Source organism: Leptonychotes weddellii, chromosome 2, assembly GCF_054177405.1.
Source record: "Leptonychotes weddellii isolate Sample4059 chromosome 2, ASM5417740v2, whole genome shotgun sequence".
Lineage (NCBI taxonomy): Eukaryota > Metazoa > Chordata > Mammalia > Carnivora > Phocidae > Leptonychotes > Leptonychotes weddellii.
The window spans coordinates 127,789,890-127,810,692 of record NC_138370.1 but is presented as its reverse complement, the minus strand read 5'-3'; the positions used below and the strand labels follow the sequence as shown (position 1 = coordinate 127,810,692).

The 20,803-nt window shown below is 34.2% G+C and overlaps 1 protein-coding gene across 2 annotated transcripts; it reads left to right on the top strand.

The window, feature by feature from the left end:
* Positions 1-7,925: 7,925 nt before the first annotated feature.
* On the top strand, positions 7,926-19,188 carry CSN3 (casein kappa). 2 transcript variants are annotated; one of them, XM_006729322.3, is made up of 5 exons: positions 7,926-8,032; positions 11,238-11,299; positions 15,441-15,473; positions 16,668-17,160; positions 19,015-19,188. In XM_006729322.3, the coding sequence occupies exons 2-4, from the start codon at positions 11,243-11,245 to the stop codon at positions 17,127-17,129; spliced, it is 552 nt and encodes a 183-aa protein (XP_006729385.2). In that variant the 5' UTR covers positions 7,926-8,032; positions 11,238-11,242; the 3' UTR covers positions 17,130-17,160; positions 19,015-19,188. The 2 variants fall into 2 exon arrangements, with proteins under 2 accessions (XP_006729385.2, XP_030879596.1); XM_031023736.2 differs by having other exon boundaries at positions 15,438-15,473.
* The last annotated feature ends 1,615 nt before the right edge of the window (positions 19,189-20,803 follow it).

The following is a 20,803-nucleotide window of genomic DNA, read 5'->3' as shown; positions in this document are numbered from 1 at the left end:
TCTCCTATCTCTCCAAACAGAATGAATAACTCACCACTTTGACCTTCTGCCACTATGTTTTATTTCCTCTTTTTTTAATATATCTTACTATACTTTAATTTCTAATAAAATCATCCATTTACATTTCTGCATCTTTCTCAAGAAGACTGTAAGTTCCTGCAGTAACACAATAATATAACTATTCCCCAGTACTTAAGCTGACTGTAGGAACTCGGTGAATGTTTGATAAATAAAATATATTAAGAAAACTTTCAAATTCCTAATGTTAAACAAAAGAGCTTATTCATATCTCTGACCTATATCAACATGTAAATTAGCAGATTATTCCTCTTTGTGAAAAAAAAAAACTTCTTAATCAATATATCAATGGTAACATTTCTCTATCTTACTCAATTACAGCATTAGCAAAACAAATTGGGTAACTTTGTGTCTATCCATACTCTGCTACAGAAATTTTAGGGCCCATAAAATTTGAAGTCATGAATAAAATTATTTGTCACAAGACAATGCAAAAATCATTATATATGTATGTATATATATATATATAATTATACATACAATTTGAAATTACACACACACACACACACACACACACACACCTCACAGGATTTAACATTTGTGTCAGCTATGGAAAAACCAAGTTCAGATTTTAGTTAACCAAATATATATTCCCTTTCAGATAAAGTAAATGCACACAGCAAAGATTTTGCAAACTTTATTGAAGAACAACTTGTCCTGATCATCAGTTTCCATAAATCTCATGATGAAACTCTAGAAACAAACCCCTAAAGGAAGAAAAGGTAGCAGGTGGTGATGAAAATAGACTTTCTTACAGTAAATGACAAAAAGCATCCAACAAGATTCTACTTGAACAATGACTCTTTTATTGTGTCACAATGACAACCTTTGTCCCCACAGGTCAGGAAATTAGAAAAATTCTCTTTGAACAACGACTACATTTCTCTACTCCAAGTTAAAATTGTTTATAGCTAACACCCCTAACATCAATGAGGGAAACTCTGCCATGACCCATAAATTGGCTACAAATCAAGGCCAGCCTAATGAGTCCCTTGGCATGACTTGAGTAGTCTCCCTTGGTCATTTTCAGGGATCAGAAGTTCCTCAAACATTAAATATTCATTCTTTGGTATTAAAGTCAGTGATCCCAGTTAAAACTATGGGAGGGAGAGCAAGAGGACCAAACTGTCCTCAATATAATTTGGTAAATGCATTTTATAATGATTATTTCCCAACCCTACAGCTGACATATTGGAGGCGACTGCAATACCGAGGAAAGGCAGTCAAGGGAAACCAAGATGGAGGAAAATGAAGGTAGGAAATCAAAGCCCTGAAGAGGGGCCAAAGGCAAAGCTTGGCTGCTCTAAAGTTGGGGAAGGACAACTCTCTAATTTACTGTCTTTCTTCCATTTTTTTTGCTTAAGTCTTTGATGTATATCCTTAACTCTCAAATTTTATTCACCTCAAATTATATCACTGTAATTTCCTGGGGGAAAAAAAGAAGAAACTGTCATTTACTTTTAACCACTATATTTGTGAAGCAAATACATTCTATTAAAATTAATCAGTTATTCCCCCAGCGAGTGTGGGCAACAACATTCCTGGTCCTGATACTTTTGACTACTGTGACTAGGAAGGGACTTCCTCAATGAGAGGATCAGTCAAGCCTCCATTTTCTTTGGTAATCTAATGTTGGTTTATGGGGATAGGATCCACAAGAACAATATTCCCAAAGTGTGTTTCTTGAAGATTCTTTAAAACATCATTTGCTTAACTATGCTTCCCAAACTAAACTGACCATAGTATGATCCCCATCTCATCTAAAACAGTTGATAAAATTAGTGTGCCCCTGAACACCTATGTTATTTTAAAATGTAATCAGCTATGGAGACACTAAGTACCATATTCACATGGAGACTATATACTAATTATTGAAAAAGGCTTTATGGAAAAGTAAGCAAAAGGCTAAATTCATCACCACTATTCTGTTAGTTCTTTGAAAAGAAGACTTACATTTTCCCATATAATCTTTCAGATTTCATTCACTCACTAAAAAACTAAATATTCATTTTGTGTCAATCATTGTGCTAAATGCTAGGGATTCGGAAAAAAGGATTTTTTTTTTCACCTTTAAGGATCTTAAAGAGATTAACATGTATACAATTACAATAAATGTAGTAAGTACTCCAATAAAGTATTCACAGAGTTGTTTTGTTTTTTTGGCTTTGGGGGGTTTTTTGCAGGGGGGTTGTTTGTTTTTAAAGCAGAAGGGAAACTAGCTCTGCCTACACAAATTAGGAAAGGTCCCATAGATGACTTTGAGCTGAATCTTAATGAATAAAAAAGGTAATTGACAAGTATATAAGCACAAATTAAATGTTCAACAGATGTCTACTGTTGGATAAACTCTACTCAGATTAGTATTTTTTTAAAGATTTTATTTATTTATTTATTTGAGAGAGAGAGAGAGAGCGTGCATGTGTGCAGAGGGAGGGGCAGAGGGAGAAGGACAGAATCTCAAGCAGGGTTCCCATTGAGCACAGAACCCAATGCAGGCCTCGATCCCAGGACCCTAAGATCATAAACTGAGCCAAAATCAAGAGGTGGATGTTTAACCAACAGAGCTACCCAGGTGCCCCTTAAATTAGTATTTTTAATGACATTTGTCTTTGTTAGTCAAAGTAAAAGAGAACAAAAGATGGGGAATAAAATAATTTAGAACCTGTTTCTAATGAATAAAAAATTAATATCAAGTTCTCCTAACCTTAGGAATACCCTCTGACCTGAGAAACAAAAGAGAAGGCAATAAATACCTTATTATATTCTTGTTCAGTACATCACATTTCTGCTAGTTTTTCATATGGATATAGAAAACAGATATCACCTGATGAGTTATTTCCTTAGTAAATGGCTAAGACACCCAGGAGGTAGTATTTCTCCAAGTGAGAGCCCAGCAAGAGTTCAGCTCCACAGTCAGAGGGAAATCAGTTCTAATGCTCTCAGGAAAGCCACTCCCAGAAAACCCATCTCTTAGCCACATACACTGGCTCCACAATGAAGTAAATCAGAATTCCACGGAAAACAGATAATACACCTGCCTACATCGGAGTTCTTCATGACCAGGTTTGGACATCATCCCGAAGAAAGTAGTAAATCCCAAACTATCAAGAGTTTTAAAAGCTATCTAGGTGCTTATTTACTATGCAGATTTCCAGTGACACTCCTCCTCTAAAAATTCTGACTCAGTAGTGTGTGGTGACATAAAAATTTGCAACTTAAACAAATATCCAGATAATCAATAATTTGTGCAACAAACATTTGAGTGTCTAAAAATGTGCCAGACATAACACTATGCAGTGGGGAGCTTAGGTTCTAATGAAAGAAGGCAGAAAATAGTAAATGAACATATATAAATTTTGAAAATAATTTCAAGTTGTAATATATTATGAAAAAAATAAGAAGATAAATTAATAGAGTGATGAGGGGAAGGAAATGACTATTTAGAAAATGTGCCAAGAAACATCTCTGAGAACACATTTGAGCTGAAACTTAAATAATATAAAGGAGACACTGTTTGAAAAGAATTAGGGTAAGTTTCAGAGGCTATGAACACAAGTAAAAAGTTCCTGATTTGAGAAAAAGAATGGCACCTTCTAGGAACAGAAAGGTTATTGAGGCTGACATAGGGTGAGAGAAAAAATGGTGGAAGATAACTTAAGAGGAAGAGAGAGGTAATAAATCATATAGAAACTAACAGGCACTGATAAAATGCTTGGAATTTATCCTAAGTGCTAGAAGAAGCCACTGAATGACTTTAAGCAGGAGAATAATCATATCAGGCATATGTTCAAAAAATAACACTTTTATAACTGTGTGAAGAATGTTTGTAAGGTGACAAGAGTAAAAGTAGGGAGACCAGAAAGTACTGAGATGGTCAAATATGAGATGTCAGTAGCTGGGACTGATTAGGGCAATAAGACTAGAAAATGCTGGCAGAGTCCAGGTATATTGTAAAAACAGGGCTTATAACTCTTCTAATGGGTTGTTGAGGAGGGGACAAGAGATGACTCATAGGATTTTGTCTTCAGCCACAGAGAGTATCATGGTGTCGTTTACTAAAAAGGAAAAAACTAGTAGAGGACTTGGTTGAGAAAAAAAGATGTGTTTGGAAATCAAATACTGTTTTGTTCATGATAAATGTGGGATGTCCGTTTCACATGCGAATGGAGATGTTAAAGCAACTGCCAGATACCTGAATCTGTAGTTCAATGAAGTTAAGAGAATGCACATCATATTTAAAACTATAGGAATGAGTAGGTTAACCATAATGATACTAAAAAGAGGGAAAAATGGTAGAAGGGTGGTAAACTCTGGAAGAATCCATAAAAGTTTTCCCAAATTTAAGAGTTTGAGAAACATAAGAGGAACCAAAAGTGAAATTAAAAGCAGCCTGTAATTTGAGAGGTAAAAACAAAAGAATAAATCATTACAAGTCAGAAAGACCAATCACCATGCCAAAGGCTCCAGAGATTAAGAGAAGGTACACTGGATTTTTTTTTTTTCAAATCCGTTTCTACTGGATTTGGCTACATAGAAGTCATAGTTGGCTATATATTTTGAATGGTATGAGAGGAATAAAAGACCTATTGGAGTAAATAAAGTACAGAGTTACAGAGAGTCCTAGGATCATATTGGATATATAACGCTTTACAAAATTGAAAGCTTTCTTGATTACCTTTTATTTTTTAATGTGTTCACTATATAATAATGGTGAACCCAGAAACTCTGGGATTCTAAAAGTTACTAAAGCATTTATATTGCACTAATGCTAAAGTCATAACAACACTCATTCTGGGCTCCAGATGATATTAAATCAGAATTCCACGGAAAACAGATAATACACCTGCCTATATCCAGAGTTCTCAGAGCCTGCAAAGGGTCTCCCTACCTATGTCCAACAGAACGTATTATCTCTGTACATGCTCTCTTCAAGCAGAGACTGTGACTGTCTATTACATTCTTCAAAGTGCCTTGTTTTTAATAAGAACTATGTATGTGTGTACTGTTTATTTAAATGCATTGTCTTTAGGAGAGCAAAATTGCAATATTCCATTTTGCTAGTGTTGAAAAAATTTAAAAGCATTTTACACTACTTTCCCAGAATTTTCACATACAGCAAAGGTTTCCAAAGCATACAAATTTCTGCATTAAAATATTAATTTTCTGATGCCTTAAGACTTACTCATGTAGAAAGCTGTGTTAGCTATTTACATTGCAACTACTGTCACAAATATTGTTATACCCCAAGCACATGATAAAATACTGACATCAGCCTGGTACTAATGAAGGAGCTGAGAAATAAAATGAGACAGAAAAAATAAAACCACATGCTGTGAATACCACCAAAAGAAAAGAAAAGAGAGAGAGAGAGAGCGCCGAATCCTAACCACTAGACCACCAGGGACAGCAGGAAGGGAAAAATGAAGGGGGGGAAATCGGAGGGGGAGACAAACCATGAGAGACTATGGACTCTGAGAAACAAACAGGGTTCTAGAGGGGAGGGGGTTGGGGGATGGGTTAGCCTGGTGATGGGTATTAAAGAGGGCACATACTGAAAAATAAATAAATAAATAAATAAATAAATAAATAAATAAATAAAAGCATTTCCTATACACTAAAAAAAAAAAGAAAGAAAAGAGAGATAAAGAATATATCAAATGTGAAAAATCTAACAGAACAAAAAGTTGTTATGGATAAAAGAATGCATAGGTGTCAGTAATCACCATTTTACTTATCACAAAATGATTATTTCATAGTGCTTGAAATGTGAATTTATGAACCCACAGTCATCTCTTACTCAGCTCCAATATGTAGTTACATAAATAGACACTGCTTCAAGACCTAAACAGAAAGAAGCCCATAGCTTCACTAAGAAGCCCTCCTGGTCCTCCTCCCACACTCCAGGAATGTTTCAGGAGTAGACTATGACCCCTGAATTGAACATATGACTAGGTCAAGGCTAGTTTCAAACTGCAAACACTGGAAGTTTGAAGATCCTGTTTACCACTATCCCAGCTTCCCGAGAGATTTCACATCATGGGAGTTCTGATCTTCTTTTGTTTTTCTTTGGAAAACACCATGGTATCTGAATAGCTCCAACGTAGAGTTCACCTAGTTCATCTAGATCAGTCATTCAAAACTCTTTAGTTCTCCTAGACTGCCTTAGGTCAATATATATATGGAGAATGTTCAGTGTCACTAGTACTCAAGTAAATGCTAGACTATGAGCTTCACAAGGGCAAGGATCTTTGCCTGCTTTGGTTACTAATTTATCCCTAATGGCTGGAACAGTACCTGATCTAATATAAGTGCTCAACAAATAATATCCAGTTTTTCAAAAAGGTCAGATTAGTGTTTGAGGTGGATGGGTGACCCCACTGTAGAAATGGTTTTCTCTTGGTATGGGTAATGATTCCTAGCATTCCCAGGTGAAATATAATTACTGAAATACATTTTCCCACTAAAACAATGTTATTAAAGGTGTTCTGAGCCTCTGATACTTGTGAATAATAATAATAATAAATTTAAATAAAGTTCTGGTAATTGTGAATTAAAGACTCAACTGAGAATCAGTATCATTCTATGGCTCTAAATCAATGACTGAGAAATTATCACGTAGAAAGGAACACCTTCATGATTTGGAGATTGACCAGTCCATAATCTTTAACTATCACTTGACCCTGACAACCAAAGAAAAAAGGTATGATTAAACAGTCCATTTGGAATGGCTGGTCTTATTCTAGCAGCTTGTTTTAGCAGTTTTGAATCTCTGCCATCTTTCTTCAAACAGCAAAAGTCAAATATTCTGAGAAACAGAAAATCTCAACTCACTCTGTACAAATTCAATGATTCTGAATACTGTTCCTAACTTTCTAAGACATGAAATAGTTCTAAGAAAAAGACAAGAATATAGGCAGAGCTACAATGCCGATATTATTTCTTGTATTCTGGCAGTCTTACATTGATTCCCAAAAATACTTCAGTCTTGCCAAGACCTCACAGCACAATTAACAATTTTTTCCCCAGAGAAATGCAAACAAAAGAAAATATCCTTTTCTGAATTAACTAGGCAAATTATTTGGTTAGCTGTATTTTACCAAAACATCTCCCATATTGGTGGTTTTACGATACTTACTACGTATTTTAGAATGAGCTATCACTGAAACAGAACAATTATCCTCAACTCAATAATTTAATTTTGTATATCCGGAGTGTTACCTATATTGCTAAAATCTAAAAATCTAAAATAAAACTTGGGTCATAAGAGCTTAATCAATAAACAAATGTGTATTGAATGTTTATATCATGAGCTGACTGAAAACTGTATGTTGCAGCTCAAATGCAAATGGCTATGTTATATTGATTTAAATAGTTCACATGTAGATTTAACTTGTAAGAAACTGTTCTTGGGTGTATAAGAAATGGTAATTTTTCTAATTTTTAGAAATCAATAGTGGTAATTCCATAAAGAAGACCAACTAGAGCTCATAATATATGTAGTATCACTTGATATCCAGGTTCTTAAATGAAAAATTATTTAAAATATGAGTGTTGTGGTTAGCTTTTATTTTTACAACAGTTTTAATTCAAATAGGTAGGATTAGTTAATTAAGAATGCTATTAATTTTTTAGAACTCTTCTGTACACTTTAAGAAACATAAAAATTCATTCTTTAAAAAGTATGACTAGTTTCTTTTCAAGCTTTATGAATGACAACTCTATTTCCCCCTCTGCATTTCATTAACTAAGACTGACCCAAAGATGACCCTGCTGTCATCAAATTTTTCTTTTTTGTCATCTTCCTATTCGGTGAAATGTAGGAGGAAAAAAAACCACGTGATGCAAGGCACTAATACCCTTTAATAAGTCTTCGGTTATTTACCTTGGGTCTTCCCTACAATTGAGAGGCCAACTCAACTTACTGCCAAGCAAGACCTGACAGGCAAAAGGAAAGGTAATTATATTGAAACATCCAGACAGAATGATTCCTTTTCACAATAGTTAGTAATAATACCACCAAAGTTATTTTAGAAGCACATTTTCTTCCTCTTAGCTTTTATTGTTAAGCTTGAGTATGTCTTACTTGATTTTGACATTAGTTTCTATCCTAAACCTTAGATTCTGAATGATGTTATGATCAAATTTACTTTTAACTTCACTTTGGGGTAAAGGTCAAGTTTTGATACTGATAAACTACTAAAGATAATGTAAATTCTAAAGAAAAAGGTAGAGAGGCAAACCAAGAAACAGACTCTTAACTATGGAGAAAAAACTGATGGTCACCAGAGGGGAGGTGGGTGGGGGGATGGGTGAAATAGGTGATGGGGATTAAGGAGAGCACTTGTGATGAGCATGGGGTGTTGTATAGAAGTGTTGAGTCAAAATATTGTACACCTGAGACTAATATTACACTGTATGTTAACTGGAATTTAAATAAAAACTTAAAAAAAATCATAGAAACTAAAAAAATAATAAAAAAATAAAAAAGAAGGTATTTAACACAAAGAACCTATTTCTACAGACAAATGTGGAAGGGTAACTTTTCAGCAAATGACTTATAATAATAATCCAGATCAATCCCTTAATAAATTTCAAATATAATTCTACATAAAGGTCACAATTTTGTTTATAACTATTGTTTTAAAACATGCCTTTTGTATCCTCATGAAAGCTGAATAGTTCTACTATTTCACAAATCATTTCTATCTTACCAAGTGATGAAGGCAACTTCAAGTACTAATTGCTTTAAGTAGATGATAAGGAACATATGGTCTTATCTCTCTGGTTTCTGTTTATGCTAAAAAGGAATTATTATCATTTTACAGAATGTTTTGTGTATGTGCATATGCCTGTGTGTGTGTTATAATTTTGTGAGAATTAAAGAGGAGTCCTATTCACCATAGAAATTTATTTTTCAGTCTATAATTTTAAAAACTTTTAATCTTATAATCTGATGATTATAATACAGTATTGTTGTCTATATTGATGATACTTGCTAAGACTAGATCTTAATCATTCCAACCCCCCCCAAAAAAGAAATAGTAACTATAGGACATGATAGAGGTATTAATTATCACTATAATGGCAATCATATTACAATATATAAATGTATCAAATCAACATGTTGTATACCTTAAATTTATAGTGTTATATGTCAAATATATTTCAATAAAGAAGTTAACTGACAAGTAAAGAATTAATAATCAATGAAATTTGAGTTTGCTGTAAGTTGTACAGATTTGATTCCATAAGAATTCTTTTCTATCCACTGATATCCCATCAACAGCTTTGAAGTCAGTTTAGTAGACAGCCTTCTTAATCATTATTACCTGGGAATGGAGGCAAATAGAATCTGATGTTCTTCCCCTGTCCAAACCTGGGTTTTAACTCTGTGACCCTCTTTTGTAAAACTGTCTGTAGGACTCAAGTCTATTACAAGTATGGCAATAACAGGAGCTATAACAAGATGTAGTTAGTACTTGCTTCACAAATACAATATGTGTTTAAATATTAAAGGTTTGAAGTGTTACATGAATCTTTCTAAAAAGGTAATTTATTTAAAAAAGAGTCAGGGGCGGGGTGCCTGTGTGGCTCGGTCGTTAAGCGTCTGCCTTCGGCTCAGGTCATGATACCAGGGTCCTGGGATCGAGCCCCGCATTGGGCTCCCCGCTCAGCGGGAAGCCTGCTTCTCCCTTTCCCACACCCCCTGCTTGTGTTCCCTCTCTCTCGCTGTGTCTGTCAAATAAATAAAAATAAAAAAATCTTTAAAAAAAAAAAAGAGTCAGGGGCGCCTGGGTGGCTCAGTCGTTAAGCGTCTGCCTTCGGCTCAGTTCATGATCCCAGGGTCCTGGGATCCAGCCCCATTCGGCTCCCTGCTCCGCAGGAAGCCTGCTTCTCCCTCTCCCACACCCCCTGCTTGTGTTCCCTCTCTCGCTGTGTCTCTCTCTGTCAAATAAATAAAATCTTTAAAAAATAAAATAAAAAAGAGTCAAGCAGATGTGACAACCCTATATTCCTTTATAAGGATAAGGCTAATGTTTTTATATATATATTCAAAACCACTGTAATTGCCATATCTGTATTTCTTATGAAAACAATCAATAATATCATTTATGATTACTACAGAAGTATATTATAAAGAATGCAGTTTTAGGATCCACCCCCTTCCCTCCATCTTACATGTTCCCATTAGATTGATCATGGAATTACAGAATTTTAGAAATCACTAAGTTAAACTTTCATTTTATAGTTTAGAAAGAGAAAGTCCAGGCAAGGGAAATTACTTGGCCAAAGTTAAACAAGCAGAGATAGGGACTGGGCTAGAACGCAGTCCTCCAAAGGAATGTATAGTCACAACACTCTCCAATCTAAAACCATTCAACTAGTTTCTGTTATTTACAAAACCAGGCCCAACTCTTTCACCTGGCATTCAAGGCCTCTCCTTTTGCTGCCCTAAACTTTCTTTTCAACTTTATCCTTCCCTTCTTATAAAACATTACTCCATTCAAAATGTCCATGGATATCCCCAAGGCTTTCTCCTCTCCTCTCCTGTCCTCTCCTGTCCTCTCCTCTCCTCTCTTGTCCTCTCCTCTCCTCTCTTCTCCTCTCTTGTCCTCTCCTCTCCTCTCCTCTCCTGTCCTCTCCCCTCCCCTCCTCTCCTGTCCTCTCCCCTCCCCTCCCTCCTCTCCTCTCTTCTCTCTCCTTTCCTCTCTCACCTCTCTCTCCTCTCCTTTCTCTCCTCTCTTCTCTCTCCTCTCCTCTATTTGGGAAGTTTTTGTCCCTATTTATCTCTCCATGGACAAATCCTATCTATATGCCATCTCCTTCACAAAGAATTTGATGATTCTCTTAACTGAAACCTTCTATCTGCAAAAAAACACTTGTGGCATTTTCCACTTTCTTTCCTCTTACACTGATTTGTGTATGTTTTAACTCTCTTCCTAAAACTGATGCTAGTGTTGGTAAAGCTTGTATCCCTGAAAATCTCAAGTTTGGTTTTTCTAAAGCTTAAGATAAAATAGATTTTCCACACTGGCTAAACCTACCCATAAATCTAGCTCTTTTTTCCCTTAAAGCAAAAAAACCCAAACAAACAGAAATTGTCCCAAATCATTTCTAAATTATAAAAGAGCTTTTTAATTTAATTTTTTTTTTTTTAGGTGCAATGATGAAGAGTTTCTTCCTAGTTGTGAAAATCGTTGCATTAGCCTTGCCATTTTTGGTGAGTTAATTTCATCTAATCAATTTGTAGTAAGACTTTAAGAAAATTTTATTTAAAAGTTCTAATTATGCAAATTTCTAAGTGCAGTTACACTCCATAGGACAAAATAATTGCATACTAGCTATATTTTTTAAAAGCAACTTATTTTTTATTTATTTTATATTACAAAATTAAAGTCATGTTCTTCTGTATATGCTTTTAGCTCTCAGGAATTAAGAAATCACACTTTATTGTATATGAAAAACCCTTAAAATTCTCACACTATACAGAAAATACGTTCTGGGGGAAAAAGCAATAGTAGAAATATTTTTAGATTATAAAATGCTCTAAAAATAATTCCTAAAGAATAAATACATAAATCATAGTTCAGGATCAGAAATCCCTTTAATTAAATTCCTATCTTACACAGATCCATTTTCTTTAAGGACTAAATTCTTAGTATATGTGCTGCCGAAGCAAGCACAAGGACTAAATCCTTAAAACTTAAGGAGTTTGGTTAAAGATTTTCCACCAGTATCAAAGACCTTGACACATTTACCTTTAATATTCAAACATCATTGTGTCTTTTGTTATACTCTTCCCATTAATGTCAACTGACTCCTCCCCAGGAATAGTATCCAATTCTATGGTTTTCAGGAATTTTCTTGAATTGCATGCTGTATGTTAAAGCTATAGGACCAAGGAAAAAGGTTTGGCTTTTTTCTTTTGATTTTTTTTTTTTTTTTACTTGCTTTCATTGTTGTTTTGGATTTTGCTCTGTTTCATTTTCATGTTCATTCAGGGATCCCTTGCCAACAGCAAGAGCAAGAAGACAAACAGAAGATGTTATATGATCATCTCTTAGGTTATAAATTTTGGAAGGCACTAGTCCTTGTTTCATAATTCATTACTAAACTTGCTTTTAAGTTAATATCTATTAAATAATTCTATTAGGTAAATTCTTAGAGTCAAACTCTTTAAAAATTTGCATTATTATGACTTTCACATTTATTTTCTTTCATTTATTCTTTGAAATTCCATTTTATTGTGGCCACCAGAACATTCCAAACTTGGATTTTCTCTTTGAAGGGCAGGGATTAAAATTTAAATAAGAAAATTCTTATTTTAGGTTCCTGGACACAATTCCAATATGCTTTGGGCAGGGGGGGGCGGTTCTCACACAACACTAAGTAATTTTTGGACACCACCAGAGTGTTGAAAAATTCAACTCAATTCTGACATTATCTTCCCAGAGATAGGGTCAAATTCCACAGGTTAAGTGTTCAGACCTACAATACCTCCCACTTCAGACACTAGTTGCAAGCCCAGGCTGTTACCTGTAGTTCTGAAGACTGGCTATAGATGGGAAATTCCCACAACCTCCTCCTTGGGTTTCGTTAATTAGCTAGAGTAGCTTACAGAACTCAGGAAATGTTTTACTTACTAGATTACCAGTTTATCATAAAAGGATAGAACTCAGGAACAGTCAGATGGAAGAGATGCTTAGAGTAAGGTATGTGGGAAGAGGGGCATAGCTCCCATGCCCTCTCCAGGAAAGTCACTCTCCCCGATTGTCCATGTGTTCACCAAACTGGAAGCTCTCCCAACTCATCCTTTTGGGCTTTTATGGAGGCTTCATTACACAGGGATAACTTACTGACCACTGGTAACCAATTCAACCTCCAGGCCCTTTCCTGTCCCTGGAGGATCAGGGGGTGGGACTAAAAGTCCCAACCTTCAAATCAAGTGGTTGGTTTCTCTGGCAACCAGCCCCCATCCTTAGGTGGGGTCCAAATAACATAATAAAAGGTAATTTTAACATAATAAAAGATACCTTCTTCCCCAATGCACTCCCATCACTTAGGAAATTACAAGCGTTTTAGGAGAACTGTGCCAGAAACTAGAATGAAGACCAAATATGTATTTCTTATTATAAATCGCAGTATCACATGATCCACAGCTGCCTGCTCTATGGAAACCTCTTCCTGAGCAACTTAAGCAACTAGATCCCAAACACTCCTTCCCATTTTCACAAAGGCTTCAAGTCCCAGGGACATGAACAAATAATTCAAAAGAAGAATAAAAGTTTATAGATTTACCATTCAATCTTATGAGTAGTCAAAATTATACATATATCGTGATTGTATCTTTTATGTGTTAATTTATCCCTTCTCTCTAAATATAGTCAGGATAATATTAACTACTAACAATTATGTGATGAGTTGCACACTCTTATAGCCTATTGGTGGCATTATAAGTTGGCACTTTTCTGTACAGCAATCTGATAATTCCTATCAAATAATTTTTGTCCCCCCAAAAGTTACATTTTTTAAAAACTATCTTAAGGAGTCTATGAAAACTATTAAAAAGGATACTGGTATACAGATGTTATTCATCTATCTATTTATAATAAAACAGTTTTTTGAAAGAAGCTTAATGGTTAGCAATAAAGAATAAACATTTCATGACATAATCATTAAGCATTCATTTTTCAACTATAACTATCCATGTATAAAAACTATGAGATAAGTTGAAAAATAATATGAGATCATGCTTCTTGAAAAAAAGCAAGATATAAGAAATGCACTAAAATGAACATATACCAGGAACATATGTACAAATTGATATTATATGAAGATGTCTAGATTATCAGAATTTTTGAGTGTAGGCAAACTTTCTATAATATTTCTATGACTTTTTAAATTTTAAATTAGTAATATAATACATTTAGAGCAAAGAATTCTCTATCTCAACATATCCTGAATTTTATTATTTTATCAAATTTCTGATTTTCTTTACCTACATCTTCCAAAACGTTTCTAGAGTCTTTTTATACCCAAAGGGTACGTGTGAAAAGTCCTAAACTAGATCTATCACTTAAAAAATATCACTTAATGTTATTGATGTAGTAAAGACATTAGGGTTCGAAGCCGACGGCCAAGAAAGAATTCTTGAGATGTCTTTAGTGCAAAAAGATGGTTTTATTAAAGCATAGGGACAGGACCTGTGGGCAGAAAGAACTGCACTGGGGTCATGAGGAGTGGCCCATTATATACTTTCAAGTTGGGAGGGGGTTAGGGATAGTGTAAGTCTATAAGGAATTTTGGAAGCAAGGTTCCCAGACCTTGAGGGGGCTAGCTATTGTTGGGAAAAGGTCATTTATTACTGTCTAATAAAACCTTAGTCATGAGACCCTTTAGATGTATATCGGTGGGTCATATGCTTGGGGGATGATTGCCAACATGTATCTTGGGGGGTAGAGATAAAGGAAGTTTCCAAAGGAATTTTTATATGTTAAAGTAGACTTACAGGATCCTGGGGGTCAGGCTAAGATTGCCTTTTGCCCTTAGCAAAATGTCAACATTGAGGCAGTTGAGTCCCTAGAGGAATGTCACTCTGCCTGTTTCAAGGACTTGTCAGTGGGCTGTAAGTAGTAAGAAAATTTAATAATTTTTCTTTTCCTTTTGTTTTCCACATCATTACGACCTCATCTCAAAACTTTATAAAACCTTTGTGAGTTTTTAAAGCTTTATATATATGCTCATGGAAATTGTTTTCTCACTTCTGATTCCCTATACATGCTGCAATCCAGAATTAAGAAAAGTATCATAAAAACAAATGAAAGTTGATTAAAAAAACACTATTATCATATAATATTTATATACTAATGTTATGTGAAAGGCAATTTTTTAAAATCTAGATAAACCTCATATATCATCTTGGTAGGAGAGCAGAAAAAAAATATACTCAATGCTCCTCTTATTTTTAACAATGTACATTCAAAAAACAAACAAAAAACCCAATGTACATTCAATACAAACTGAATATAGGTTATTCATATTTTTCATTTAAGCAAATATCATGTATACTTGTTGGCATAGGAGTCAGATGATCATATGTTTTCAACCTTAAATTCTTCTTCTTCCCAGTGGTGATTTTAAAGATTTTAAATAGTTTATTGCTGTCATTTCTTGAGTGATTCACAGGCCTTATAGATTAAATAACCATGGAGAATGATTTACAATATTTTACAATATTAAAATAAAAACAAAGAAACCATGTTTTGTCTTTAGTACAAAATATTTTTAAAACCACAAAAAAAATCTGGACTCTACCCAATGTTTTTTTTTAACTTATTTCTTATTTCTGTGAACCTCAGCAGGGTGCAGAGGTGCAAAACCAGGAACAACCAACTGTAAGTTTATTTTCATTATTTCTAGTAGAGACATGAACTCTAAAGTATAATATTATGCAAAGTCCAATGATATTTAAATGCCTTCTGTCTAAAAATTAATAAATAAACCCCATAAAATAATCTAATAATCTTTGAAAAAAATACTTTAGCAACCAATCATACGAATCAACCTCAATATTCATCTGAAAATCTTGGATTCTTTTTATAACCCAAGTCATGTGTTTTGGGTTTTCAGGTATATTTTGCAGCGTGAGAAAACTGTCTCAGAGTTTAATATTGAGAATAAAGGAAAACAAATGTAAGGTTTAGTATCTCTCCTGACTGAAGACGTGGGGAAAGATCCCTCTCTGACCCACCTTTGAATACTTCTCATACATTTGCATTTACTTCCTCTTTTTGTTCCCCAAATATGTTTGAATGAACACATTTAAATACGTCTCCTTTCATGAGAAATATTTGCTTTGCAGGGTAATTTTGTTGCTTTGTTTTACTCATATGGAAAGATCTAATGACATATTTTTATAAATGCACATAAGCAACAGAGACAAATAAAAATGGGAAATTCCCTAACTGATCTTTAATGAATAAAATGAAGCTGAAAAGAATCCAAAGTATAAATCCAGGAATCCTCCCACATCACATTATTTTACTATTCTGCTATAATTAATTTAGAAAAAAAATAAATAAATGTGCCTTCAGCCTAGTCTCTAGATAAATAAAATTTGTAAACATTTACAAATATGTGGTAAGAATACATATATACATATACACAAATATATGAAAATATTTATATATGCACATATATTCCTATGTGTGTGTGCTAAGTTTGTACACAGTATGTTAAAGCTCTCTATGAGATTTTTCTAGCTATTGTACTTATTATAATGTCCCACATTTACTGAGTGCTTTTCATCTATGCCAAGACCTAGGCAACGTGGTTTTATATTATGGATTACTTCATCTAATTTGTTTGAAACTAATATTATTTTTAATATTTGTTGAAAATCAAAAAGGAGAAGGGAAGTGTACAAATCTGGATCTTATAAAATAATATGGTTGCTGAGTTCACTATTTCCAATACTGTAGTTATTCAATGTCAAACACTAAAATATATACTTTAAAAAGTTCTGATTTAAGATATCTCTACATTCTAGCCTACAATAATACCATGTGCATAACGTATTCTTTTTACAGTGCCATGAAAATGATGAAAGACCATTCAATCAGAAAACTGCCAAGTATATCCCATTTCATTATGTGCTGAATAACTATCCTCTCTATGAACACACTTACTACCCACATAGACCAGCTGTACCAATTAATCATCAATATGTGCCTTATCCATATTATGCAAAACCAGTTGCAGTTAGGCCACATGCCCAAATTCCTCAATGGCAAGTCCTGCCAAATGCCTACCCACTCACCGTGGTACATCGCCCACACCTACATCCATCATTTACTGCCATCCCCGCAAAGAAAATTCAGGATAAGACAGGCATCCCTACCATCAATACCATTGCTACTGCTGAGCCTACACTTATTCCTACCACTGAACCAAGAGTGGACACTGTAGTCACTTCAGAGGCTTTCACAGAATTCACCATCACAAGCACACCTGAGACTACCACAGTTCCCGTTACTTCACCTATGGTCTAAAAACTCTGAGGAAACATCAAAGACAACACAGGTGAGTGAGCAAAAGACAAAAATAAATAGTACAGACAAGATTCCTGGATTTATCGGTATAATCATAATACTTAAACTAGTATAATAGATAAATTAAGCCTGTTATAAGAGCAGGCAAAATGGGTTCATTATAATTTTAATTTGATAATGCCATAGCATTGATATACTAGATTCTGTTCCAATAAGAAATGAAATATCTTATTTTACAAAATGCAGAAAAATTGGAGATGTTATTATCAAACCTTATTTCAACAATCAAAACACTCCTCGAATCTACTAGTTTTATTTCATTCCTATTTATACACACAGAAAGTAGAGTGAAATATTCTGTTAAACTTGTGATTTTTCTTATCTCAAAAATAAATGTTCTGAGAACATTTCTATAGAATATGAGTTTAAATACATTTTAAACATTTAACTGTGTTCTTGCACTCTAATTTTGCCCTGAATCGAGCAAGAGGAAATACATTTCCCACACATTTCTTTATTTCAGACATCATTTCTGAAAGGATCCATGAAGTTTAAGCACTCAAAATTTCTTGTATTCAAAGGAGAACCCATGGAAGAATTGTAATTCTTAATTTTAAAAGCACATACATACTAAAAGAATACTTTCAGCATCTTTTTTAAAATACTTTCAGAACCTTAAATGTGATGCCAATACTTCCATTTATTATTTGGATCAATGAATAATGGCAGAGTCTAAAATAACCTGAAACTTACGGAAAGAAATTAAAGGGAAAGATCAATAACATAGAAAATTTTGAGTTTCTTGGCAATAAATATTTTCAGTGCATCAACCTGTCTATATATTATATAATCTGAAATACAACACAGTGACCTGTGATATAAGAGGAATAGCGTTAGACCAGCGTTAGACCAGAGGGCTGTTTCTTCCATCTTGTGACTTTAGACAAGTCATTACCCTTTCTGAACTTTCATTTTCTTGTAATTTTGGTTTCTATAAAGTGACAATGCATATTGTGAAAAGACTGTAAAAACTGATCAGTCCGCCAACTGTCTTAGAAAAATAAAATCAGTAAATGCTAAAATGTATTTTTAAACAATACCCTGTCCTAACTAAATGATAAAAACTTTATATAGTTATCTCAGATTATTCCTATAGCAACCATATGGAACAGATTATATTACTATCTTCAATTCACAAAAGAAAAATAACAGGCTCATGAATCTTAAGTAAATTACCACAGTTCAGAAATTCAAAACTGGGAACCAAACCAAACTTGTCTGGTTTCAGATAGTAAAGTGTAATTACTCTGCTATCTATTTCTATATGGACTGTCTAATATACAGAAAAACAGAAAACTCACTATGTTTTCCTTAGATCAATGTATCGATAAATTGCATTATTTAGTTGCTCTTTAATAGGACATATGGTAGGAAAAAGAAGATAAGATGCTGGGTAAACTTTGGACTTATTAAAATTTAGAAAACAAAATGAGAAAATTAACGGAGACAACATGAAAACAAGTAGTACAGTTATATATTATATTGATTCAAAATGCTACATGATTATGTTTTTAATGAAATAATAATTATTTCAATAGTTACAATTGTTCAAAATTCATGAACCCAGATTTCTAAGTTAAAACCAGTATATAATATTACTTATAAAGAAGCATGTTAAGGACATTGTCTTGGTGTAAATATTAGGTGAAGTCAATTATTTTCAGTTACTATAAGCCAATTTTAAATATTTAAATTTAAATATTTAATTTGATAAAATCCTTGGATACAGACATAAGAGACAAATCATTTAAGCTAAATAAAATTGTACATGAGAACTGTTAGCATACTATGAACTAAATTCCTAAACTGTCATCATTTTTTATAGGTCTTGATGAAGCTAAATGACTACTCTAAACTCTCCTTTGGCCATTTATCTACCTTCATTCAAGAGAGAATGTAATTTTGATGGATTTGGCTCCTTTCTCTTCTCCCCTCACATTTTATGTCCATATCACATTTAATTTTTTGTTTCTTGCACAATAAAGCCATTTGAATGCAAGTGGATCTCTTAATTGAGGAGTCTGTAGATGTACCTCAAGGATCTTTGAAACCTTGACATTTCAAGGCAAATTTAGTGTGAGTTTCAGTAAACAAGTTTATCTGGGGGCAAAGTTCATAATGTTATCTAATTCTCAAAGTGGTCCACGGTCTAACAGTGATTAAGTACATCTTCTCCAGGATGACATTGAACATCTAAACTTACAACTAAGTCAATGGAACCAGAAAAGAACTAAGCTATGATGTTCCAATCCAAGGGACCACAAAGTGACTCTTGAGAGCCCTGGAAACTCTGGAGTTAACATAAAATTTAAGTGCTAATGTTAAATCATTCCCGGGAGGAAATTCTGGGCACAGGCAAGCTACAGATGACCACAACTACAAACATACATACATGGCAAAATTACAGAAGTTGATGGAGGCTAGACCTGCATGACCAGATTCCTCCAGACTGGAAGCTATGGTCTCACATCTGTCCAAACATAAACATGAGCATGTGCATGTACACACACACACACACCAGGAAGTTTCTGGAATTGAGGTCTTCCAGTCTACAAACATTGATGAATACTTAAAGTCCAAAAATAGGGTTTTCCCTTAAACACATATTACAAGGTAAATAAATGGGTTGTTTATGTGCTTGCTCCATATTTAACACATCCTGCCAGAGAAAATACAAATCACTCAACCCCTACAAATTGCTTACCCATCACCCATCTAATCTTTTGCTGAAATTCTCAACAGATGTGCTATTATTAGGAATGATCTGTAGCCTTTCACCAGCTGTCTCATTCAAATTCTAGAGTCTGGAAGAGAGGCATAGTCAGGAGCATGGTATGGCTGAGCCTCATTTGCTGTGACCATTAATAACTGTTAATTTCTTAAAAAACAAAGTAAAAGGGGCGCCTGGGTGGCTCAGTCATTAAGTGTCTGCCTTCAGCTCAGGTCATGATCCCAGGGTCCTGGGATCGAGCCCCACATCGGGCTCCCTGCTCAGCCGGAAGCCTGCTTCTCCCCCTCCCCCTCCCCCTACTTGTGTTCCCTCTTTCACTGTCTCTCTCTGTCAAATAAATAAATAAAATCTTTAAAAAAACCAACAACAACAAAGTAAAAATGTGGAAGAGGTAGAATTTATTTTATTAATTAAAAAAAAAAAAACATTGGTCACCAAATAGGTACAAAGTACTATAAGAATTATTGTGGGCCATATAATAATAATGATATTTAATAACAATATGCAATCAACAGTTACAATATATACTATAGGCCAGTCAATCTTCTATTTGTTTACACATATTTACTCATTTAATATGTACCCATGGACTACATGTTTTTGTTGTTGCTGCTGCTGTTGTTATGCCAGAGAAATGAATAATTTTCCCCAAATGGGGCTGGGATTTGAATCCACATAGTTTTGCTTTTTTTTCTTTTTTTTAAAGAGAGAGAGAAAACAAGAGCAAGGGGAAGGGGGGGATAGGGAAGGGGCAAAGGCAGAGGGAGAGAGAGAATCTTAAGCAGGCTCCACACCCAGTGCAGAGTCTGACACAGGGCTCAATCTCACGACCCTGAGATCATGACCTGAGTTGAAATTAAGAGTTGGATGATTAATCGACTGA